The sequence below is a fragment of the Gracilinanus agilis genome, chromosome 4 (assembly GCF_016433145.1).
Source record: "Gracilinanus agilis isolate LMUSP501 chromosome 4, AgileGrace, whole genome shotgun sequence".
Classification (NCBI taxonomy): domain Eukaryota; kingdom Metazoa; phylum Chordata; class Mammalia; order Didelphimorphia; family Didelphidae; genus Gracilinanus; species Gracilinanus agilis.
The window spans coordinates 70149611-70176750 of record NC_058133.1 but is presented as its reverse complement, the minus strand read 5'-3'; the positions used below and the strand labels follow the sequence as shown (position 1 = coordinate 70176750).

Genomic DNA, 27140 nt, shown 5'->3' with positions numbered 1-27140 from the left:
AAAGTAATATACCTAAAACACAGGTCAGACTATGTCATTCCTGTGCTCAGAAATTCCACTGGCTCATTATTACCTATGAGAAACATAGACTCCTCACAAGTATTTAAAATCCCTCACAAACTGACTTCATCTTATCTTCCCAGATGTAGTATTTCTTTTTCCTTTTGACATACTTTCTCGTAAGGATTTATATAAGTAATGACTATTAAGAGTTCTCCCATTCTAAAAATAATTTTTGCTTTTATTTCCAGGAAGTGAAAATAATTCTCTCTACTTATACTACAAAGGCCTTTCAAAGACATTGCTGACTTTTAAGTTTGATACGGTCAAAAGTGTCTTAGATAAGGATCGGAAAGAGGATGACACAAATGAATTTGTTAGTGCTGTTTGTTGGAGGGCACTGCCAGATGGGGTAAGTTTCAAGTTATGATTTAATTGAATTGTAGATAGCTCTTTTAAATATTAAGTTAAAGATGTATTTAGAGCATTAACAAAATTTTCCTCATTGTCTACACAGTGTTACATTGGTATAAGATTTAAATTTTTTAATAATTTATTTAGTACTGTGGTAAAATCGATGCTCATATTGGTTTTGTAATGTAGAAAACAAAAAGAAAAAATGTCTAAGTCATGTTGTAGTTCAATAATCTGTTCATGAAGAATTATTCCCTACAAAATACATGGTTATGAGGTTAAATATCTTTGTTTTTTATTTTAATTTCTCAGATGGGAAACAAAATTTTTTCTAGGTCACAGTTAAGAATTAGGAGTAAGCCCAAGAGCATCTAGTTTGTTGTCTTGCCTTTCAGCCAGTTCAAGTTAAACAGTTTTTTCTTTTTCTTGAATCTGTTGTAAAAGAATGCCCTTTGCTCCTAGCTACCCATTTTGCAATCTAGGCTTTTTTTTTTTTCAGCATTTTTTTTCCATTTGACAATCTTTGAGGAAAATGGTTTTTGTTCAACTTTACTTTTGTATTAAGAGTCATGTACAGGGGCAGCTGGGTAGCTCAGTGGATTGAGAGCCAGGCCTAGAGACTGGAGGTCCTGAGTTCAAATCCAGCCTCAGACACTTCCCAGCTGTGTGACCCTGGGCAAGTCACTTGACCCCCATTGCCTACCCTTACCACTCTTCCACCTGTAAGTCAATACACAGAAGTTAAGGGCTTAAAATAAAAACAAACAAACAAATAAATAAATGAATGAATGAATGAATGAATGAATGAATGAATAGATAAATAAATGAATGAATGAATGAATAAGTAAATAAATAAGCAAATAAACAAACAAACATATGAATAAATAAATAAACAAACAAACAAATAAATAAAAGAGCCATGTACAACTTTACTTTTGTATTAAGAAGTAACTTAAAATTTTATTGGTTTACTTTACTGGCTGTACTATTGTATAGTATGCCTACATTTTCTTCTCTCATCATACTATTTGCTACACATTATAAACTTTTGTTTCTTGCTCAAAAGTTCTGATTTTTGTTTTTGTTTGATTAGGTGGTTGATATGATAGCACTTCAACCTGCCTTAGTAAGGTTATTTTGCCAAAATTGAAAATACTACTTAATGAATGTTTTGCCAAAATCAACAGTTTTCATTGAAATTCAATGATTGAATCCTCTGGCAGTTATATTTCTTAATTTTAAAAATAATTTCTTAATAGACCACTTAAGAAAATCTAAACTAACCAGTGGGCTCTCTCTGTGATCCACACAGATGCCAAAGTGTACAACAGCCCTCAAGGCCAACAGAGAGCCAGGTCAAATGAGAGCATAGCCAGAAGAAAGAGGCAAAAAGAGTGACCTTTTTTTTATACAGCCCACTCTATACCCTTTGTGATGTAATCACTCAGTCCCTTCCCTGATGATCTCTGACTTGTAAATAGTCACAGAGGAAGTGGAGTCAGAGACCATAAACTCACCCTCATTACTTCATCACAGGAAGAAGGTCTTATGGATGCCAGGAGGCTAGGTAGCCACATGGAGCATTGCAATCCAAAATGGGGTCTAGATCCATTTTGTGGGTCAAATGGCTGTTCAGCCCTGCCCTAAATCCTATTCAGTTTTTTAGCTTGGAGAAGAAACTGTTTGTTGCTTTAAAATAAAACTGTTTTTCAATATGGGGCTAAAGAAAAAATTATTTTCCAATTCAGTATTAATTTTCCATAGAACAAAAGTGCTTTTATTGAGAGCCTCAACAAAATAGTCTATAAAAATTAGAAAAAAGAAACCTGAAGCTTTTCAACAACAATAAAAATCCTTCTGTACTTCTGACATCCATGAAGATTCATCTTCCTGAATTAAATCTGGCTTCAGATACTTATTAGATATATGACTCTGAGCTAATCACTTAAGTTTATTTGACTTAGTTTCCTCCTCTGTAAAATAAGCCAGAGTCGGATATGGCAAACTACTCCAGTATCTTTGCCAAAACCCCAAATCAGGTCAGAAAGAGTTGGACACAATTGAAAAATAACTGAATAACAAAATGATTTAAAAAGTTAGTGTCCGTCCCAATCCATGATGAAACACTGGGGTTGGACACTGATGGAGGAAACATAACAGAGGTAAGTATTAGAAAGTCATCAATCTCAGGAACTAGAAATAGTCAGCAAGGTGGAAATCTTCCAGCTGTCATTTTTAACACTTTTGTAGATAACGTTGTGCTCTGTTCATTACTGACACTTTAGAACCACTGAACATCTTATTTTTCAACTATTACTCTTGAGCTATGATTCAGATTCAGCCCATAAGCTAGGTGTTCCCTACCCATGCATAATAACATCAGCTTGATATATTTGATATTAATGCTTATAATTTCTAAGAGTGAATAATAGATTAGATACAAAGAAATATTAGATAGCCATTGTGATCATAGCTTTGTTTATTACCTCCCACCAAATTTCAGAAAGTTAAGACAATTCATGACTGTTTCTTTCCCACCTCTACACAATTTCTCTTTTAGTGGTAAGTTCACTTTCATTTTGGATGTTTTATGACTTTGTCCTTTTCAAGTAATTGAAACAAAAATAGAGGAAAATATTTCAGTGTGTGGTTACAGATTTCACCCCCTCTTAATGTTTTCTCCATTATTTTATTTGAGAGTTTAGTTATATTTAGAATATAATAGTTTTCAGAGTTTTCAGTACTTGACCTTTTTAAAAAAAACTGTAGCAAATGTATTTCATTCCTACTCTATCATACTCTATTTTTTAAAGATATAGGTTCAGTAATATATATGCACTTTCTAAAAATCATGCATTGTGATTACTTTATATATATATAAATGTTTAGATATATATTTTAAAGATTTTTCTTTGTTTTTTTACCTGAAAAAGGCATTTTTTGTTACAGATGTGTTGTCTTCCTTTTCCTATTGATTTTAGAGCCCTTTTAGTTTTTGTGTATTTTTCACTGATCAAAAATTCTTTAAGCTCCTTTTAATCATTTATTCCTCCTACTAACCTTTTCTCATGTGGCAGAGAATTTCAAATATTCTAGGTGTATGGTGATAACTGTCCCTTTGACTACTTTTAATTTTGCAACATATTTGAGTGATCTCTGTAAGAAATACATCAAGTTTACAACAAGATTTTTATCCTCAGCTATTTTGAGAGGAATTATAATTGCACAATAATTACAATAATGAAATTTCAGAGTTAGAATTCAGAAGTCATGTATTCTGAAAAAGAATCTCTTCTATATATCCCAGCTAAATGGTTATTCATTCTCTGTTTGGAAATCTCCCTCAGTTAGGATCTTACTACTTCCCAAGGCAGTTTGTTACCACTTTTAGTCTATTCGAATTGTTAGGCAGCATTTTACTGTATCAGAGCTATTTCTTAATAACTTATTATCTATTAATCTTGGTTCTAACATAAAAGGTTACAAAAAATAAATCTAATCCATCATTTAAATGTTAGGCCTTTTAATAATATTTTAAAAGAGGGCTTTTTTCTATTTCTACATTCTTGTAGTCATCTTTTTTTAAAACAGATTTTTATCTATGCCTTTGTTTTTGTATGTTCAACTATACTTCCAAAAAATTTAAGACTGATCAATTCATTGAAAAACAATGACATTATATGTGATTTTCTTCACATCTTGACAGGGCCTTCCAAACTCTAACCCTAAGTGTATCCCCTTGCAAAAGGAATGGTTAAAATGTTTTCTAGTATGTATTCTTTTGGAACAAGCTTGGTCACTAAAATTTTAAAACATTCTGCTTCTTCATTTGTTTTATTTGTGGTTATTCTTTCAATTTATATTATAATCATTTTGTACGTAATTTTCCTACTTCTGCTTAGTTTGTTTTGCATTAGTCCATGTAAGTCTTTTAATATGTCTCTGTATTCATTATGTTCTTCATTTCTTATAGAATAGTTAATATCTTTTTATAGTACTTATTCATTTTATTTTTTTAAATTCTGTCCTTCCCATTCTCCCTTTCCCCCATGAAAATTTAATAAATAAATATGTTAATATATAAATAAAGATGAAAGTAATATATAAAAATGTATACATGTTTGTTGAGGGAACCAAATTCCTACATTGGCCATGTGCTAAAGATATCTTTTTCTGGATTTTAAATTCATCACCTGTCAAGACTTCATCTTCATTTTTTTATGTTGATCAGTGTTCTAAAGATTTTCAAAGTTTTTTCCTCCCTAAAATGTTATCATTATACAAATTGTTCTCTGAGTTCTTCACTCAGCATTGCTTCCTAGAGATCTTTACAGTTTCTTTTGAATTTCAACATTTCATCATTTTTTAAGATATGATTTTTCTTTACACTATTGTATCACTTTTAGCTTAGCCATTCTCCAATAAGAGTACATTTCCTTAGTTTACAGTTTGTGGCTACCCTGAAAAGAGTTTCTGTAAATATTTTTGTACATTCAAGTCTCTTTTCTTCAATTTCAAATTCTTTCTTCAAATTCTTTAAGGGATAGGATTAGTATGTAAGATTAGTATAGATATATAGGATTAGTAGCTGAGTCAAAGGTATGTTTTTAGTTTTTTGAGGAGTACAGTTCCAAAATCTTTTCCAGAATGGCTGGACCAATTCACATCTCTACCAACACTACATGCTAGTATACCATTTTTCCTGGAGAGCAACTTTTAACATCCTCCATTTTCCTATTCTTTCCTGAATGATAGATATGAGATGGAAACCTCAAATAGTTTTCATTTTTATTTCTCCAATTTTAGTGGTTTAGAGCATTTTTTCATATGTCTTCTAATAGCTTAGATTGTCATGGTTTTGAGTCTCATTTCTCATTTGCAACATCAGTTAGCCAAACATTTATTATTTATCCACTATGAAACAAATGCTGTGTTAGGCACTGAGTAGGATTCCCAGACTTGTAAGATATGGATCCAGCCACCACAAAAACTTTAAATCTTATTTATCTTATATATAAGTTCTCTTGACAAAACAATTCAGTTCAGCAAATATTTATTAAAGACCTAGTATGTCCTGAGCACTAGGAATACAAAATGAAGTATAACTGCCTTGAAGGACCTTACATTTTTCTGAGTGATATAAAATATAGGGATAAATAATTAGCCCATTTCAAGAAGGAAGACCATTAGTATGCAGAAGGATCAGGAACAGCTTCCAGTAGAAGCTGGGATAGGAGGTAATCCTGAAAGCTAGAGGAGATCCTAAGAAGCAGAGATAAGGGAAGCAAATAATGTAATCATGGAGGACAGCAGGCCCATATTGGACAGCTTTAATGGAATAAGAAGTGATTTTGCCTGGAAAGACCAGTACATAAAGGGGAATGGAGTAGTTTTTGAAAGTTGAGAAGTACGGAAACACCATTCCATCCATCTTCTGATCTGGCCTGACTTCAGAGAAAGAAGAGAAATGCCATTTTACCAGCACCAATCATGGGTTTCCTTCCTGAAGTATTCTGAGGCTAACTAACTAGGGATGCCTAAGCTGCTGATATTAGAATTCTCGGGGAGTGGGGCGATAGGGGGTGGAGTTCCACTTAAAATTATTTTTTATCAACAATTCTTTTTTATATTTGTTTTTATGTTCATTTATGTTAACTTTTGCATCCTAAAATATAAACTGAGAAATTTAATGTCATCCATAATTTTGAATTTTTTAATATTTTTAAACCTCAACATTTCATTGGTATCCATGATTTTAATTTCCTCATTGATTATTGTTAAAGAAGAGAAATGAAAAGAACTCCCATATTTTAATAAATTCTGTTTAGTTGAACAATCAATTCTATTTTCTAAAACTCAAATTTTTTTCTGAATTTTATTACATCTCTTTGGCATTATACATGGAAATAATAACAAGCTCAGTGCATTTGGATAGAATGAATGTGCAATCTTTGAAAAAAGCATAGGTTAGTTTAACCATCCAGTGTCTTAGATGTACCCTTTGGAGTATAGAGAATATTGAGTCTTTAGTTAGTAGCTTTGGATTCAGTTTCTCACTTCTCTGAATTGTCACTTGACCACTGTTCATGTAGCTATATACATAGTTCATTTATAGGAAATGCTAATTCAGAACAGTCATCTGTGTAAATGAAATCAATTTTAGAAGTGTTTACCATTCCTTAAACAAAGTTTGTAAACCCAAATTTTTATAACTGTTAAACTGAAGTGATGTGGATTTTTCCTTTGTTCTAGATCTCCCTATCTCTTGGATGGAGAGAATAGTGAAATATATGATAGTCAATAAGAGAAAGGATGGAGGAGAAATAGGACATTCAGCCTCTGCACAATTTAAAATTGGTTGCAAAATATTCAGCAGTTTTCATCATGGGACTAATTGAACAAGCACAAATTGTTTGCCAAGTACTTCTAATGATTCTACATAAAAAAAGAATATTGCCTGTTCTATCAGGACAATGTAGCATTATTCATCAATTTCTGATTCATTTGAAGAACAAAACATAGCATATCACATAAGCTTTAATATGTAATTTTGAAACCATTTAGTTGTTTTGACAGACTTTACTTACAAATTTAATAGATTTCACTGTAAACTTAGTTTTTTAAGCAGATTTTTAAGGGATCATTACTAGGCTTTCATGACAATACAATCTCCTGATTGTCCTCTTACCTGTCTAACCACCCTTTTTTAGTCTCCTTGCTGGCTCCACTCCAAGTCCTCCAAGGCTCTGTCCTGGGCTGTCTTCTTTTCTACCTCTTTACTGTTTCTCTTGGCAATCTCATTAGCTCCTATAGATTCAACTATCACTTTACAGATAATTATCACACCTGTTTATTCAGACCTAATCTCTGTCCTTATTTCTGGTATTTTATCTATAACTACCTGTTCTGTTGGACATCTTAAACAGGATTTCCTCTAAATATCTCAAATACAATATTTCCAAAACTGAACTCCTAAGGGTCCCCTTTCAAAAAACCTTTACCTCTTCCAATTTTGCCTCTTACCATGGAGGGCACTATCATTCTCCCAGTCAGAAGAAGGCTCACAAAGTAGATAATATCATCAACTCTAAACTCTCATCTTGCCAAATCCAATTTGCTACAGAATCTCATTGTTTCTACCTGTCTGTGTAGGATCTTTTGTATATGACCCTTTCTGTCCTCTGATTAAGCCACTTTGGCAGCTATATGGAGGATGGATTGGAGTAGGGAAAATCTTGAGGCAGGAAGTTGAGTTAAAAGATTTTTGCAATAAGATAATATATAAAGAGCATTGCAAAACTTAAAGAACTATATAAATGCTATATGATATTAATAGCATAGTTTTCATCCATATAAGAAGTAATAAGGCTCTGACCTAAGATAGTAACTATGTAAGTAAAATGGACATATTTAAGAAAAAAATATGTGAAATCTAGCTGGTAATTAGATGTCTAAGATAAATGAGAATAAAGAATTAAGTATGGAATCAAGGTTGCAGACCTGGATGACTGGAAGAATGGTATTGACCTCTCAAATAATAGGGAAAGTTCCAATTAATGGTAAGTATGGGAATGTGGAGAGGATGAATTCTGTTTTAGACATACTGACATGTGGATGTCCAGTTTGAAAGAGGAAAAAAAAAACATGTGTACAAAAATATTTATAGCAAATCTTTCTTCGACGGCAAAGAAGAGAAACTAAAGGGGTGCCCTCAGTTGGTAATTGGCTGAACAAATGAGAAATAAATGTATTGGCGTATTACTGAGTTATCAGAAATAACAAAAGGGACACTCTCAGAAAAACCTGGAGTAAAGTGATAAAAACCAGAACAATTTATCCAGTAACAATAATGTTCTAACTGCAATCAGCTTTGAAAGATTTAAGAGCTCTGATCAGTATGGTGAATAATCATGATTCCAGAGCATAAATGATGAAGTATACTACTACTTACCTCATTACAGAGGATGATAGACTCAGAATGCTGAATATGGCTGATATTTTTTGGATATGGCCAGTGTAGGAACCCCTTTTTACAAACTACTTATATGTTGCATGAGCCTTGTTTTTCTTTTCCTTTTTTCCCCTGGTGGAGGAAGAAGATGGAAAGGGAAGGAAAAAGAATTTTATTCAGTAAAAACATTTTAAATTAACCTAAAAGAGAAAATGAATGGGTCAGGACTAGCCTCCTTGAATACAATTAGGAAGCACAAACCACTGTTGCCTTTTTCAAGCATTTAAAAGGCCAATGAATGGATTCTAGAGTATCCTAGGAGGGGAAAAGAGTATTTTTAAAAAATAGAATATAAACAGCATTACATATTAATGTTCTGAAATTGAGAGAATAGATTAAATGGTAGACAGAAAACTTCAAGGTGGATTCCCTGGAGCATTCTTATTTAACTTGCAGAAAGGAAAAGTAAAACAGATTAAAAAGTTACAAAGTAACTTTCATTTTGAATCTGACAATGCATGGAGTACAAAGAGGAATTCTTGGGAGGAAGCCTTGATCTTCTTAAATATGGATGGGTTAAATTTCCTAATAAAATGAGAAGAGAGGAATGGATAAAAAACACCAAAAAACAGTTTGCTTCATTTGAGAAATGTTTTGAAATAATAGCCACAAATTATAAAAGATGGCACAGAATTTCTGAAGAATCAAGTAACTCTTAAAAAACAGGATTTGTAACCGTGATTTCAGCTATGACCACCATTAAAGCTGTTAATACCATTTCAAAAGAGAAAAACAGAAGTTACTGGAGGTTCATTCTAGTATAATCCAAGGAAGCAGGTATGAGGAGCAATTAAAGAAAATATTTAAAACTAGGATCAACTTTTCATAGTTAAGTAGTGAGGTATAAGAGGAAGGATTGATGAAGATAGTGTCTCAAAGTTATGGGGAAAAGTTTGTTTTATATTTGAAAAAAAACATAAAGTAGAATTACAACTGCTGTAATTTTTTAAATGACCAAGAAAAATCAAGTATCAATGTTTGGGGTGTAATTTTTTCCAACAAAACTTTGTACTAGTACACTATAATTCCCTTTTACTTTTTTGTTTGTTTAGCTTCTGTCTTAGAATCAATTTTAAGTATTGGTTCCAAGGCAGAAAAACAATAAGCGCTAGGGAACAATCGAAGTAAAGTGACTTCAGGGTCACATAGCTAGGAAGTATCTTAAGATCAGATTTGAACCTAGGACCCCCTCTCTCTTAGGCCTAACTCTGAACCCCCTAAGAACAGCCACATGCCTCTATTTCAATTTGTCCTTCACCTCATAAAGATATTGTTTGAAAAAATCCACAATTTCATCAGTTTTCCCATTTGCCTAATCTCATATTTCTTTGATATTCAAATAATTCTGTTTTGAAGAAATTCCCTATAATTGGGGAGACCAAAAAATACAAATGTTACGAAAGTCTCAGTGTGTTTTAAAGCTGTTAAATCTGTTCTCGTTTACCTGTTAATTTTTAAACTATTAAAACTTCACTGAGACTTTTGAGACACCCTGTATTTTGATATGATGAGCAAGAATGAATGCTAGAGTTAATTGATGTGAGATATGTTTTATTGAATTAGAACTAATTTTATGTACAGTTAGTATATTTTTTATGTTATGATAATTTCTGTTTACATATGCAACCTTGATAAAGTCAACAGCAGAGTCAGGAAGAGCTGAGGAGTCTCTTAAAAACTCAGTTATCCAAAGGAGACTAGAATTATAGATTTCACTCTGATTTTTATTGATTAAGGGAGTTTTCTCTTTGGAATTTCCATGTACGAGTGAAATGCAATAATTGATCTAAACAAAATACAGCCTTATAACTTCACATATATGAATAATGCTCAGATAATGAGAGTTCCCTCTATCCATTTTCCTTAAAGGTTCCATATATAATAAAAAGACAATATTATTAAATGTATGATCCACTAAATGTTATAACATCTTATTTTTTAAGCTATATGAATTGCACAAATGCATTGATAATAACAGTAATCATAAACTGACTTTAATAACCTTCTTTCAGATCTGCATAAATCCAACCCAAGTAAACAAAAAGAAAATTATGGAGCTCTGAAGAGTTTGTTGGAAAAATTCTCTGAATGAGAATATTAAAGAACATGTTTAGGGGCAGCTGGGTAGCTCAGTGGATTGAGAGTCAGGCCTAGAGACGGGAGGCCCTAAGTTCAAATCTGGCCTTAGACACTTCCCAGCTGTGTGACCCTGGGCAAGTCACTTGACCACCATTGCCCACCCTTACCACTCTTCCACCTAGGAGCCAATACACAAAAGTTAAGGGTTAAAAAAAAAAAAAAAGAACATGTATATATGTGTCCTTTGGTACCTCTACAAAAATTGATCATATGCTAGTATATAAAGGAATCACATATTTAAAAACAGAAGTAATAAACATGTAACCATATTATAATAAAAATGGTAATTAATATATAAGCAAGAGATACAGATCTAAATGGAGATTTAAGGAATAATGTTGAAAACGGTTGTCAAAAAAGAAGTCATAGAAATAACAGATTTTTATAAAGCTAATAATAATAACAAAGAGATAGTATACTGAAATTCATTGGATGCACCTAAAGCAATCCTAAGAGAGAATTGTATATCTCTGAAATTTGTAAACAAAAATAGAAAATTCAAATCAGTGAGCTGTACATATATAAAAAGTCCAGTAGATGCTTGAACAATTGTAAAAAAAATACTAAGGAATTTTTAAAGTGACAAAAGAAACTTGAATATGTTAGGAATTTAGAATTGACTAATTATCTTGAGTTACTATAAAAATATAACAAACTCAACTAGTAAATTGATCAAAAAAGGAGGAAAATAATATCAATTTTTAAAGTGAGTTTACAACAAATAGGAAATCAAGAATTATCAAACACTACTAAACTTTATTACATACCCAAACTAAGAATTCAAATCAAAGAGGTGAGAATCTGAAGAAATGTAATATAGCTAAATTAACAGAACAAGAAATAGAAATTGAGCAGTTCATTAATGAATGTCCACAAAGTGGGGTTGGAAAGTGGGGCAACGAATGAACTCAGGCCAGATAGGGTTACAAGTGACTTGTCTTAAAAGTAAAATAAAAAAATAGGGAATAATTCATATTTATGAAATTAAAATCATTCTTAAATTTAGAGAAAGTGCTCAACTAAGATCTTTTCATGAAAAAAAAAAGCCCCTTATACAAACAAGTAAGAGACAACACAAAGAAAAACAACCACAGAGCAACTTCACTAATTGGCAGAATTTTAAAATAAAATTCTTACAGGATATAACAGTAAATATATTTATATATATATATGTATATATATGCATATATATATGTATGTATATGTGTGTATATGTTGCTTACATTTGGAGAAAGAAAGTATCACTATGGCCAGGTTGGATTTCAATGAGACATTCAAGAGTAGATCAACATAAAGAAAACTATTAATATTATGAATCGTATAAACAAAAGCATAATTATTTCAGCAGATGCTGAAAAACTTTGACAAAATATAGCACTCATTTATTAAAAATAAAAAAACTCATAGGGACAAACATAAAAGGACTCTTTTTTAATGTGACAAAATATATCTAAAATTTCTCCATCTAAACTGAATATCCTCTGACTTCATTATATCACTACCAGGTTTAGGTGTATACCCTAAAGAGATCAAAGAAAGCAAGATGCCATAGAAACAAAAATATTTATAGTGACTCTTGGCTCTAAAAAAATCAAATCTGGAAACTAATTCGAAAATGACTAAAGACATTATGATAAATGAATGCAATAGAATATTATTTTGCTGTAAAGATATTCCTAGAAGAACTTCTTTAGAGGAATGCAGAAATACATGTAATGAACTGATACAGAGTGAAGGGAGCAGAAGTAGGAGAACAATTTATACAATAACTATTGTAAAGTTAAATAACTTTATAGATTTAAGAACTCCAATCAGTTCAATGACCAACTTAAGAAAGAAGTATACTGATACTTAAGCATGCCACTCACTTCCTGACAGAGATAATGGACTCAGTTCCAGAATGAGACAAATATTTTCAGACAACCAATTCAGGGAATTTTCTTTTTTCTTTTTTTTTTTTTTTTACTATGCATATCTGTCTAAAGTTTTTGTTTACCTTTTTTCTAAATTGCCTGTGATGAGAAAGGAGTATAAAAGAAGGAACCTATAGATAAAATGGCCAAAACAAAGAAAATCACCAAAATATTTTTAAATGCGCAGAAGAGAACAGAAGAAAGTAAGGAGGGATTAAAGACAAGTTAGATACCTTTGAAAATTGTATTTTGAATTTATTACATACCTAAAAAAGAAAAGTGTTCTTTTTAAAAATTTATCTCTTACATTGAGAATTTGCTTAAAAGAAAACATCTGAAACAGGAGCTAACATGGTAGTGAAGAAACACTAGAAGCTTTCAATATGCAAATAGACATTAAGCAAGGATGTCCCAGACCACCCCAAGCCTAGAGATATTAGATATAGTAATGAAATTTAGAGAGGGAAAAACAGCACAAACATCAGTATAAATAATTCAATTTATCCCTTTTTGCAAGTGGCATAATAAAACCTTCTTGGAATTATCCACATATAGATAACTTTCAAACCCATTGGAGTTTATATAGATAGCCATTAAAAGAGTACAAAGAAAGAAGACCTAGGCCAGGACTCTAGGATGGTACACCCTTACCTGAGGTGTTATAAACCAGTTATAATTCAATTAGAAACCAGAAAAAAAGATTGAGTGATCTACTAGACAGATAAAAGGCAAAGCATGAGAACATTATCCCCCAAACCCATAGAAAGTGAAGAAGAAGAAATGTTCATTGTTGTTGACATGAGATACATGGTCCCTTTGGAGAGAGTAGCTTCAGAGAAGTAATGAATTTCATAGCCATATTTTAAGGTAATACAAGTAAAAGGTTGATTTTTGTTTTGCTTTGAGAGGAGTGATATATTATTCCCTTTAATGGCTTGGGGAAATAGTATAGTCAAGTGAGGGTTTTTTTGTTTTTTTGTTTTTTTAAATGAGGAAGAAGTGGAAGATTAGACAGTGGAGATGAGACTGGAAGAAATCTTCTGGAAGGTACGAGAAAATATAAGATTCAAGGTACATGAAGAGGAATTGACCTTGGTGATGTAAAGAGCTATTTCTTTGTCAAAGGCTAGAGTGAAAGAAAGGGTGAACAAAAAATAAGGAATCAACTGTGGAGGTAATCTATGCATATATAAATTCTATATGTAGTAAATACAAAATAATTAGAGATGATAGCCACTAGCATTTAGGGGAATCAAGAAAGGCCTCTGTAAAAAGTAATGTTTGAATTGAGCATTAAAGGAAACTAAAGATTCTTATGGGGAGTGATAAAGGAGTGCATTTATAATGTCGTCTGTGACAAACAACAAGAAAGCTAACTTGGTTAGACCATAGAGAGTCAGAAAGAAAGAGAGTAGGTTATGGATGGAAAAATAGATTGGAGCTACATGTAAAGAACTTTAAATGCCAAACAAAGGAGTTTCTTTTTGATCCCTACAATAAAAAGAGAACCATCTAAGTCAGTGATGGGCAAACTACAGCCTGCTGGCCAGACGCAGACCCCTGAAATATACTATCTGAATCTACATTATTCCTAATCTGACAAATACAATGAGTAGCATACAATACAATGAAACTTCGAAAGGGTTGCCTTAGAAACAGACTGACAGATAAGCATTTCATTTGCTTTGTTGCCCTCTTTAAAAAGTTTGCCCATCACTGATCTAAGTTTATTAAAAATAAGTGATGTCATTAAAAATACTGGCAGCTGTGTTGAAATAGATTGGAAAAGGCATCCTTCAAGGAAGTGAGAGCAATTAAACTATTTCACTAGTCCATATAAAAGGTAGTAATTGCCTATTATAAAATTAGTGGCCATTTGAGTGGGAGAAAAGAAAGAAACTTGAGATACAGTGGAGAACGTTTTATTATTACTACTGTGGAGGTACAAATGAGGCTTAGCAAAACTAATCAAATATATGGTGAAAGAGAATAAGCAGACAAGGATGACTCAGGTTGCAAATTTTGAAGGATGAGGTCACTATAGTCATAAAGAAAAGAGAGCACAGACAGAACCTTAGGGGTCACCCACATTTATTAGGTGTGATCTGGGTGCAGGTCAGGTTAGGGGGTGGGCAGAGAGAAATAGTCAGACAGGTAGAGAGAACCAGAAGAGATGAGCATCACAAAAAAAAAATCCAAGTAAGAAAAGATTTTCCAAGAGAAGAAAATGATTAGTAGTATTAATGGCTGCAAAGAGGTCAAGAAGGATGAAGATGAAGAGCAGGTCATTAGATTTGGCAAAAAAAAGTTGATTAAAATAATTAAAAGTCTCACTTAAAAGTAGTTTTACTTGATTGCAGAGGGTTTTGAAAATAATGAAAGGAGAGGAAGTAGGAGCAACTAGTGCAGGGGGCTTTCAAAAACAGGTTAGCCAAAAAAGAGAAAAGAAAGACTTCATAAAAGAAAGACAAGAATATATGGAATAGCTTCTATGGAGGGTGGAATAGTATCTTCTGTACATTATTTAAAAAACCTAAGTTGTCTGTGAGTGCCCTAACCATGTTCTTTTCTGAAAATAGTTCCCCTTTTTCTTTCTCTTTGTTATTGTTTTTCTTTGTGTCTTTACTTTCATTTTCAAGTGTCTTTCTTTCCTGATATAATTTATTCCATTAGAAACTAATTTCAGTTCTACTGAACCCTTTGAAAATCTGCTTTCCCAATTCTAGTTTATATGTGGAGAAATCACTTTCTGCCTATAGATTGCAATTTACCATCTCTATTATGTCATGTCTCTGTGCTTGGTTTATGATTCATTTTCTAAATTCCTCATTGGTTCCTCATATTGTCTAGGTATGTGTTGGCAAACATGCTGGAAGGGGGCTGCTCCCTTCCTGCTCCAGGCCTGCCTGAGGACATTTCCCCCATTACCCAAACCTCTTCCCATCTGCCCAATGGGAGTACTTCCTCCCTTCCCTGTCTTGGGTAAGGCAGAGGGCTCACAATAGCATGAAGGTTACAGTTTGGGTACTCAGTCTCTAAGAGGGTCACCATCACTGCTCTAGGTAGTCTATAGTATACTCCAAAGATAAAAATCACTTTGATATCTTCTTCTGCTCAATTGTTATCCACCATGCATTTTCCCTTTGCTTTTTAGATTTCTTCAAATGATAAAACCTTAATATGCTTCCTACTGCCTTTTTTTTTTTTTTTTTTTTTTTTTTTTTTTTTTTTGAGTGAACTATACTCTTTGAGAGCCATATTCCAGTTTTGGAATTTAACGCACTAATTCTTAATGAAACTTGCAAGGAGTGGAGAAATAAGCAAATAAGCAGGGGGTAGTTAGGTGGCTTAATAGATTAAGAACCAGACCTAGAGACAAGAGATCCTGGGTTCAAATTTGACTTCAGATACTTCCTAGCTGTGTGACCCTGGACAAGTCCCTTAATCCCCATTACTAGCTCTTACCACTCTTCTACCTTAGAATCAATACACAGGGTTGATTCTAAGATGGAAGGTAAGGATTTAAAAAAAAAAAGTTTATATTTTTAAATAAGCATTTAAATTGCACCTCCTATGTTCCAGTGTGCTAAACACTATAAATTTCATCTCATTTGATCCTCAAAACAAACCTGAGATAGGTTCCATCGTTACCCCCATTTTACAATTGAAGTTAATTGACTTGCCCAGAATTCTATCCATTACACTTCTAGCTTTCTCAAACCTTCTGACAAAGGATCAAGTTTCCTCTCTTCTTCTTCAAATTCCTCCTTTCCCCTCAATTGCCAAGCAAATCCATTTCAGTTTCCTTTAGGAACAAGTTTGGGTGATAGGAGGAAGATAGGATAGGAGAAGAAAGGGAAAGAAAGGAAAAACTAGAGGAAGGGAAGCAAGGTAGCCCAGCCGGTAGCCCCAGCCCCTGTGGGGAAATTAACTCAAGCTCTTCGGAGCTCAATAAAGATCAGGTAGCACTTATTGTAGAATAGCTAGTTTTTATTTAGGTTTGGAAAGGGAAAAGTTAGGTAGGGAAAAAGGATCTCCTCTGGTAGGCACTCCTCTTTCCAGGGTTGAGAGCCCCGGAATTGAGAGCCAGGGCCAAGACCAGCCTCCAGGCTGGAGAGAGCGAAAAGGCGCCAAAATTTTCTCTTTTATAATTTCGCTAACACCTCCCACAAAGGAAGTGGGAGGTGTCGGGAAATTGTAGCAGGGAGTCCTGGGAGACTATATCTCCCAGGGCTTAGAATAATTTTAAATAGCACATTCCCCCCCCTGTGATCCTTTGGGAGACCAGTCTCCCCAATGGATCAAAATAAAGATAAATAAATTTACAATTACAATAAAATAAAGGGTATATACATCAATAAAAGGAGGGAATGATAATAATTTTTACAATATAAGGAAATCAAATACTTGGTACTTTTTTTTACAAAAAAAAAAATTCAGGAGGCAGTCCCCTTCTTTCACAACTATACATATATATATATATATATATATATATATATAACAAATGAATTTAAACAAAACAAACGAATTTAACAAAACAAATGAATTTTAGCAAGACAAATAAAGTTCAAAATTTTGCACATCCAGTTGCTCTCTTAGGCTCCTGAATCAGCATGCATTCTCTGTGTAGTCTCCACGGACATTCCATTTAGATTCCAGGAGGTACTAAATCTCTTTTCCTAAAATTACTTAAACTCTCCATATGAAATAAAAACACATTCCCTCCTGAGGAGGATAGAAAGAAACATTGAAATCACAAAGGGATATATGGCTGAGGCAGGAGGCATATGAATCATTGTCAATCAAATTCATCAGAAAAATTAGTTCAAAAAGGCCAAGTAACTAGTGGATGAAAATTTCTAAACTTCCAATTTTAAATTTTATATGAAAAAAAGTTCTAAATAAGAAAAAAAAGGCTAAAATCACAATAGGTTTTTTGAATAATGCCCAATCAAAGTAATCCACGTCAGACATCATACACTTAGCCCACTTAGCAACCAGGACCACAGTCAACCACCATAATAAGAAATTTAGGAAAAAGGGACTAGATTTTTATTTATTGGTCTGATATTACATTGTTTCTTATTTTCTTCTTTTGTCATTTCTTCTCAAGAATATGGAGCCAGAACAGCCAATTGTTAGGTACTAGATATAAATTTTCACAAGGAGTTTGGTTCAAGGAGTCCTATGTCTTAATGTATGTTAAGCATCACAACCTGGATTCTCACACTAGGTTTAAGTCCTTTTCATTGGCATAGACATCTCAGAGATCCTAGCAGAATTGGTTTCTTTATTTGACCTGTGTGCTTGTTTGGCATTAGTCAGGTTAAGTACGTGCTGCTTTGGCACTGTGTAGGTTTCTGTGCTTCTTTGGCACTGAATAGATGAAATCTGTGCTTCTTTGTTGATCCCATTTCTTCGAATCAGACATGTGAAAAGTCCCATATTGGTTAAATACCAATGGCAGTTTCAGTAGTCTAAGGCTTTTGGGCAGGCAGTTACAATTAGAACAAATGGATATACTAAACCCAAACTAATCTAATAATCAAACACTTTTTCAATTTAGATAACATGTGCTTCAAATACAAAAATTTCACATACAATTTTAAAAGATGTGCTAAAATTTCAAAATATATATATATATATATATATCTCCTATAATCAGTGACAATGAGAGAAAAAAATGTATATATGTATGTTGCAATTCATGTCACTTAAGGAGGGGTAGAATATAAAGGTTCTTACCCAAGAATTTAGATGCATTTCCCCTTATAGCTTAGCCATGATCCACAGTGTGAGTGCAAATGATATAAAACTATGGATGTATAAAAGCAATAATACATTCAAGAAAATACAAAAATTTTACAAAAAAGCACAAAGTACATATCAAGTCAATACAGATACAAGTTTCTTTCAAGGTAACTGATTGAATCTTCAAAATACACAAAATAAAAGTTTTCCAAATTATCAATACAGTGCAAGTTATTATTGTCTTCTATAAAGGTATATGTCAAATACCAGATGGCACAAATAAAGATAAGAGGATAAACAAGGACTGTATTGTAAAAATCTGCTGCTGCTTCTTTTCTATTTTGTGGGAGACGAAACTGAACTGGGTTAATAGCAACAAAACAACAAAAGCAATAGAGTTTAAGTAGCACCACCTCCTGCCCCACATGGAGGGGTAGTAGCACCCTGAGTCATTTGTGGACAAGCTCCACTCAAAAGATACTGTTGTGATGTTATTTGTTGTGAGTTATCTGTCTGGTTATCAGTCTTGAAATTGCAATTCTGATAGTTATTGTTTCTGAAATTAGTATTGTTTCTATAGTTGTTGTTATTGTTATTCTTGATTGTAAGATTTCTGTAATTCATCACTAAGTAACATTTCTTATTACAGAAGTGGCAGGTCAGAGATTGATAATTAGACTCTCAGAGAGGGGCAAGTGGTATTGGTGTAGTATCATCATGCCCTCTTTCCCGTTTATCTAATTTATTTCGTAATGATTTCATCTCTTTTTGTATAGTCTCCAATAGATCATTAGTTTGTACCTTTGTTTCTTCATGTCCTTTAGTGACATACACAGCTACTCTTCCTTAATTCATCCAGATCCGTTTCTGGCCATTTAGGACAGTGCATCTTATAGTAATCTTGGACCACTCTGCTAGAATTGTTTACAAATTGTCACCTTATTTGTCATAGTCCTTGCTCTGTTGATAAATCTAAGTCCAAATATCAACCTCCCAATTCAAAAAGGCTGTCCATAAACTGAGAGGGAGTTTTGTCATCATTTTGCGTTAGGCGATCAAATTTGGTCCAGTTGTCTGGATGTTCTGCACATTCTTTCATTGTTTTTAATGTTGCAGCCCTAGCATTATTTAACTGTGAATATTTCTCAAGTTCATTGTAATTCCAGGTAGGATCCTCCCATGGCCAGTGTACTGCATTTCATCCTCAGACCTTATTTACATGAGAGATGATTTCATTTCTTTCTCTCTCTATCAGGAAGATCTGGAGTAGTTTTTCTACATCCTTATAGGAAGGATTGTATTGGAAAAATATATCTTCCATCCTTTTCATTACAGCTATGGGTTTGTCATAATTTGGAACATCTTTTTTTAAATTCATTGATATCTTGAGGAGTGAATGGAGTGTGGTGTGTTAAATTTATCACATCCCCAGATGGGTCTAAAGTAGACACTTCCCTTAAGGGGAAAAGGCCATCATAGAAATCAGAATCTTAGTGTGGTTTGTTTGTTTTTTTGAGTTGTTTGCATGCAGGCAGTTTTGGTAGGAACCGGTATGGTCTGGACTGGGGTTGGTTGTGGACTGGGAGAAGGGACAGGAGGGGACAAAGTATCAGAAGTAGTAGTAGGGGAGGGAGGGTTGGCCAAGAAATGCACAAGATGAGAGAGGAGTTTCTTCACCAAATGTCTCCTCTATTTTAGGAAAAATAGGACTTTCTTCTCTGAGTATTTTGGGAACAGCCTCACAAAATTTTGAATCAGATTTTTGAATTGGATCCTCCTTTTCCAGTGCATTGTGCATAGAGTATTTGAAATTGTCCAATTAGATTTGTATTGCTCCTTGGATCTGGGCCTGTAGTTTCCCATTTGTAGCCTTCTGCATGTTATTGGAAATTAAAAAAAGAAAATTTCCCAGCAGCATCAAAAAAAAAAAAGGTATTCGGAAACCATAAAGGTTTCCAATTTGGCAAAAACAAAAAGGTTTTCCTATATAGAAGCAGTCATATTGAGAGGCTTCTATTGATTTATTTATTCAATCAAGCTACCTCCAATTATTTATTTGTTTTTTTTTTTGGTGTATTTATTTAGTTTTAGCTGCAAAAAAAAAATTTTTTTTTGAAATTTGTTTGGTTTTGCTATATATTATGTATTATTGGTGCAGCCCTCCAGTGGCAGAAAGGCAGCACTGAAGCTTAGCAGAATGGAGGGTGGAACATACTCTTGAGTGCTCAGTGCTGGCCTCTTGTGGCCAAGGTGCAGTACCACAGGAGGAGGAGAATTAGGAATGGTTCTATGGTGGGACTAGTACTGGTGGGAGTGGGAAGGGGTGGTGTTGTGGGAATCAAGATGGAGGAAGGGGGTGGGACCGAAGCACTCTGGGGTTCCTTCCTACAAAGGTAAGTAGGGTTTGGGGGCTTTGAGGCTTTCCTTTCCTTTCCCCTTTCCCTTTCCCTTTCCCTTTCCTTTCCTTTTCTTTTCTTTTTTTTTTCCGGTATGTAGGTAGAGTTAGGGGCAGGCAGGCTGGGGTGGGTGGCAGTCAGAGAGGGACCGGTATTTTTCTGGGACCCCTGCTTAGTATTTTAGAGAGACCCCCTGCTGGGTTTTAGCCCGGCAAGGGTGAGAAAGGCTAGGGTTAAGGCTCCTGGGCTGGGTGAAGGGGATTTAGATCTTGAACCCCTGCTGAGGCAAAGGAGCCAGGCAGGGGCTTAGTAGGAGAAGGAACCCCAGCTGGGCCAGGTTTTGGGTGGGAAAATTTTTATTTACTGGTAGGCAGTAAGGCAGGCAGGTAATCGGCAGGCAGGCAGGTTCAGGTCCCAATAGAGGTCCCCATATAAATGTGAGGTTGAGGTCATAGGAGGAAGGTAGGATAGGAGAAGGAAGGGAAAAGAAGGGAAAGCCAGAGGAAGGGAAGGAAGGTAGCTCAGCCGGTAGCCCTCAGCTCTGGTGGGGGAAATTGACCCGAGCTCTTCGGAGCTCAATAAAGATCAGATAGCACTTATTGTAGAATAGCTAGGTTTTATTTAGATTTGGAAAGGGAAAAGTTAGGTAGGGGGAAAAGTCTCCTCTGGTAGCACTCCTCTCTCCAGGGTTGAGAGCTTCTAGGATCAAGAGAGCGAAAAGGTGCCAAAACTCTCTTTTAGCCTTTCTCTGACACTGCCCACAAAGGAAGAGGGAGGTGTTGGGGAAAGTTGTAGCAGGGAATCCTGGGAGATGTAGTCTTCCAGGGCTTAGGATAATTTTAAGCAGCACATTTTCTTATCCTATGACTCTTAAATATATTTTCTCATCAATGGGTATTTATTCCACATACTAAGAGCCATCCTCCATTTCCCTTGATATTGAACACAAATACCAGTTGACTACACAAATTGTCCATATATGACTAAGGCCACCTTTTTTGGTCACTTACCTCTTGGACAGTCTCTTTCATGCTACTTCTTCTGAGCAAATCTTCATTGATAATTAGCTTCAGTCCACACATGTGCCTTTTTGTTTCACTTGAGGATGACAATGGTATGTCATGACTCCAATATCAGAATTTATTACCAGCAGGATACTTCAGTAATTCACTGAGACTTCATTGTCATCCCTGTGGCAATCCCTTCACTCAATATTTGAAGGTTTTCAGAACTCTGTATAGTTTATCTCATTAAATCCCCACCTGCTATGTTTCAGACACTCTTCTAAGATCTGTTGGTACAAATACAAAGAATGAAGAAACGTGTACTCCCATTGAAGTTGAATGGAAATGTTGGTGCATCATTAAAAACAAAAAACCATATGTTGTAATCTACAGATTTTAGAATGAAGCTGTCAGAATAGCAGTTGGCATTAGCAATCTCATGACTGGATATTTCTGCTGAACACAAAAGCAATTTGATTGTGTAGATTAAGCAAGACTCAATTTATCATAAGCCTAGTCAAGAAACCATTTAATTTTGTTTCCCTTCATTACTGTTGATAGGCAGATTAACACTGGAGAGAAACATTGGAATCTTAAAGCCAATAAAGAGATGCAAATCAGGACAAAAAAAATGCTTAATAAACAAAGGGACTTTTTAAAAAAACGTGGAAAATGTTAGAACATTCTGAACAAGTGTAATGGTCATGCTTTTACATTTGCTTTCAGAGAATTCTTTTGTTCCTTAGTGAGATTATGTGGTGCTGGAAATAGATTGTAAAAAGAAATTCCAGTTAAAGGTATCATTCTTATTTGCTTGCTTTAATTTTAAGTATCTAGTGACTGACTCATTTAAGAATGCTTTTGAGTTGGTTCATGGACATTGGAAATGAAAAATACACATTTTTCAAGGGCTTTACATTTATTCTCTCACTTGATCTTCACAACAACTACATAAGGTAAGTATTATCATCAGCTTTTTACAGATACAAAAGCCAAGGCTGTGAGAGATTAAGTGATTTATCCAGTCTTAAGTACCAAATGTCCAAGGTAGGATTTGAATTTGAGGCTTAGTGACTCAATTTTACCATTCTCTACACTCCACCCATAATAATCACTAGTAAAACTATTCATTTTGTCCCTTTCATAGCAAAAATCTATGTTGCAGTTCCTAGGTTTACAATCTCAAAATTAGACTGGATGTAATACAAAGAATTCTAAATTTGGTTTCAACAGATTTGGGTTTGAGTTGCAACTTTGCTTTTGTTCCTAGTAGTTCTTTAGTTGTTTTATAAAGTGGCGTCAGTAGAGCATAAGCTTTGGCTACACCTACCAAACCACAAATCTCTCCTTTCCACTTGATGGGTAACATCATGTCTGCCATCTCAGGACCAGCCTATCAAAGGACAAAGAAGGACATTACATACATATTCAGCTGATGAATTGGGGAGAAGAAATCATGAAAAAGAAATAAATGTTCTAATAAGGTATTTTGTTAAAATTTATCTACTAAATGGTAGAGCTCTAACCAGTAAAATCCTGGATTTTTTGTAAAGCCATAACTTTGACCTAGTCTATCTAGACTGAAATGCCAGAGCAGTTTGACAGACTTTTATTACAAGGATTTATAGTCAAATTTCAAAACTCCTAGATCAAGGGGAAAATGTTGCAAATAGTCAGAAACAATTCAAGTATTATGGAGCCACAGTTAGGAAAATACAATATTTAGCAGCTTCTCCATTAAATATTTGGAGGGCTTGGAATGACATTCCAGAGGGTAAAGGTATAAGGATTACAACCAAGAATTATCTGTTCACCAAAACTGAATTTTACTCCTTTGGGGAGAAACGTGGATATTCAATGAAATAGAGAACTTTTAAGCATTCCCACTAAAAAGAACAAAACTGAATAGAAAATTTGAATTTCAAATACAAGGCTCAAGAGAAGCATAAAGCGGTGCACATGAAAGAGAAATCATAAGGGAGTCAATAAGGTTAAATTGTTTACATTCCTACATGGGAAGATGATACTTGTAACTCCTAAGAACTTTATCATTAAGACAGTTAGAAGGCATGCACATAGACAGAGGATAGAGGTGTGAGGTTACTATGATGAAATCATTTAAAAAAACAATAAGGGAGGGATGAGAAAGAGAAAGGGAGAGATATAATGAAGTAAATTACTTTGTATAAAAGCGATGCAAAAGAAAGAGCTTTTACAGTGGGGAGGGAAAGTTGAGGGCATATCAGTTAATACTTGAATTACTTTTAAGAATTGGCTCAAAGAGGGAATAACATACATACTCAATTGGGTATAGAACTCTTATCTTACTCTACAGGGAACTAGGAAGAGATGAGAATAAGTTAAAGAGGGAATAATAAAAGAGAAGTCAGATTGATAGTGATATGGTCAGAAGTAAAGCAGACTTTTGAGGTGGGACAGGGTAAAAGGAGAGAGAGAGAGGAGAGCATAAACAGGGAGCAAATAGAATGGAAGAAAATATATGGTTAATACTCATAATAGTGAATGTTGAATGTTAATGGTATGAATTCACCCATAAAATGGAAGGGATAACAGTGGATTAAAAACTAGAATCCTACAATGTGTTGTTTACATGAGAAAACACACAGTAAAACATGTTTACAAAAGAGAAACACACAGTAAACACAAAATACCAGAGCAGAGTCTGTTATGCTTTAGGTCAGTGGTTCCCAAACTTTTTTGGCCTACTGCCCCCTTTCCAGAAAAAATATTACTTAGTGCCCCTGGAAATTAATTTTTTAAAAAATTTTAATAGCAATTAATAGGAAAGATAAATGCACCTGTAGCCATCACTGCCCCCCTGGATCACTACAGCACCCACCAGGGGGCAGTGGTGCCCACTTTTGGAATCACTGCTTTAGATGATATTTTAAAAAATGTAAAGTTAGTAATCATGATCTCAGATTAAGCAAAAACAAAAATTGATTTGATTAAAAGTGATAAGCAAGGGCCTGCATTTTGATAAAAGATACAGTAGAGCCATGGTGGTGAACCTATGGCATGTGAACCAGAGGGAGCAATCATGGCCCCCTCTGGCAGCACATGAACCATTGCTCCAGCACACAGTTCACCAGAGTTTGTTACTAGAAAACCAGAGGGATATATTCTCCACTCCCATCTCCACATGCACCTGAAGACATTTCTCACATCACACACCCCTCTAAATGGTTTGCTATCACTGTGGAATAATAAGAATACTAAATGAATATTCACCAAATGATATAGTTATCCAAATTCTTAAAAGAAAAGTTAAATGAATTTATCCTATTGAACGACCTCATATTTTCTTTATGAGGACTAGATAAATATAACCAGAAAATAAACAAAGAAGTTAAGGAAATGAATCGAATTTTAGAAAAGTTAGATATAATAACAGCTCCCTTGAAAAAATTAAATGAGAAAAGAAAGGAATATGCCTTTTTCTTAGCAGTACATGTACTACACCAAAGTTGAAATCTATATTAGGGCATAAAAACCTTACCCAAATATAGAAAAGCAAAGATAATAGATTTGTCCTTTTCATATCATAATGCAAAGGAGCATGAAAACATAGATTAAAAATTAATTGGAAATTAATCCAATCCTAAGGAATAAATGAGTAAAAGAACAAATGATAGAAGCAATCATTTCATTAAGGAAAATGACAACAATGAATCAACCTACCAAAATTTAAGAATACTAATGGGAAAATTTATATCTAAATTATTACATCAATAAAATAGAGAAAAAGCAGACCAATGAATTGGGCATATAACAAATAAATAAATAAAAACTAGAAAAAGAATGACTTCCAAAAATCAAAGGTGAAATTAATAAACATGAAATTAACACAACCATTGAACTAATAAACCAAATATGGAAAAAACCACAAAGTAGATAAAACATTGATTAATTTTATTTTTAAAAAGAAAGAAAATGTCATTATTAGTATCAAAAAAGAAAAGGGTAAATAAAATCTCCACTAAAGAAGAAGAAATTAAAGCAGTTATTAGGAACTACTTTGCCCAGTCATGCTCCAATAAATTTGACAATCACAATCTATATGAAATAATATTTACAGGAATAAAAGTTGCCCAGATTAATAGAAGGTGAAATAGAATACTTATGACACAAATATGATGCCAGTACTTGAGCCAGGTAGAGCAAAAGCAGAGAAAGACATTATAGACAAATTTCCTTTATGAATATTGATATAAAAATTTAATATTAGCAAGAATATTATAGCAATATATCACAGAGATCATTCACTGACTAGATGGGATTTATAGCAAGAATGCAGAGCTTGTTTAGTGTTAGGAAAACTTTACATAATTGATGTCAATTAAAAAAATAACAAAAATATTATTTTCACAGTGTTGTACCCAAATTTTAATACCTAACCCAGGTTCATGGCCGAAGGAAGAATCACACTGACAATGCAATATGCAAGAAGAGGCTCATTCTTTACTAGCAATAATAGCTAGGGTCACTAGGCAGAGAGGCATGCCTGAACCACCCCTTGGAATTCTCAGCCAAGAGTTTATATAGAAATGTTTGGGGAAGGGGGTTGGTACATACATAATTATCAAGGTAGTGTCAGGGACAGGTGGTCAGGAAGCATCTGGGGAGGGGGGTGGGGTTTCAGGGACAGGGGTCTGGAAGCATTTGGCAAACATACATTACATGGCAAATATTGTTAAGCAGGCAAACATAGACAAACATTCCTCAAGAAGGTTAATATCCATCAGATAAGATAGCTTCAGTTTTAGGTTTATGATAGGAGGAGATAAGGAAGACTGTGTTGGGAAACCTTGGGGGCTGGGGGTAGCTTGTCCAGGCCAGAAATAGTTTAGTAGACTGCCAGACTGATTTTTAAATCCAACAACAGTAGATGCAGAAAAAGGCTTAGACAAAACAAAGTGCGTGTTCTTCCTAAAAGACACTGAAAAACAATGGAATAAATGTCATTTGGAGAATGATTCTTATTCTTATAGATTTGACTCGGTTTTCTATTTATTTGAAAAATGAGACCTTTATTAAGAAACTTGCCATAAACACCCCCTCCCCAGTTTTCTGTATTCTTTCTAATCTTGGCTATATTGGATTTGTTTGTACAAAACTCTTAGTTTAATGTAATCAAAAACCATCAGCAAATATAAATTATAATGGGGAAAAGCTAGAAGTCTTTCTATTACCATGAAGTACAAAGTAAGAATACCCATTATCATCACTAGTATTTAATATTGTACTAGAAATTCTAGCTATAGCAATTAAAGTTAAAAAAATTAAAATAATTAAAATGGGCAGTGAGGAAACAAAACTGTCATTCTTTGAAGATGCCATGATGATAAGGTAAAGGAATACTTAAAATAGTTAAAATAATTAACTTCAGCCAAGTTGCAGGTCATAAAATAAATACACATTAAACATTTTGACATATTACCCAGAAAGTTCAGCATGAAGAAGAATTCTATTTAAAATAGCAACAGACAAT

General features: G+C 33.9%; 1 protein-coding gene across 1 annotated transcript in view; it reads left to right on the top strand.

Annotated features, from left to right (window-relative positions):
* The window catches only part of COP1 (COP1 E3 ubiquitin ligase), a 317833-nt gene that overhangs the window by 261421 nt on the left and 29272 nt on the right, over nucleotides 1-27140 (top strand). Inside the window, exon 17 of the mRNA XM_044674889.1 lies at nucleotides 252-412. Within this exon, the coding sequence (XP_044530824.1) occupies nucleotides 252-412 (161 nt within the window). The remainder of the gene's footprint in view (nucleotides 1-251; nucleotides 413-27140) is intronic.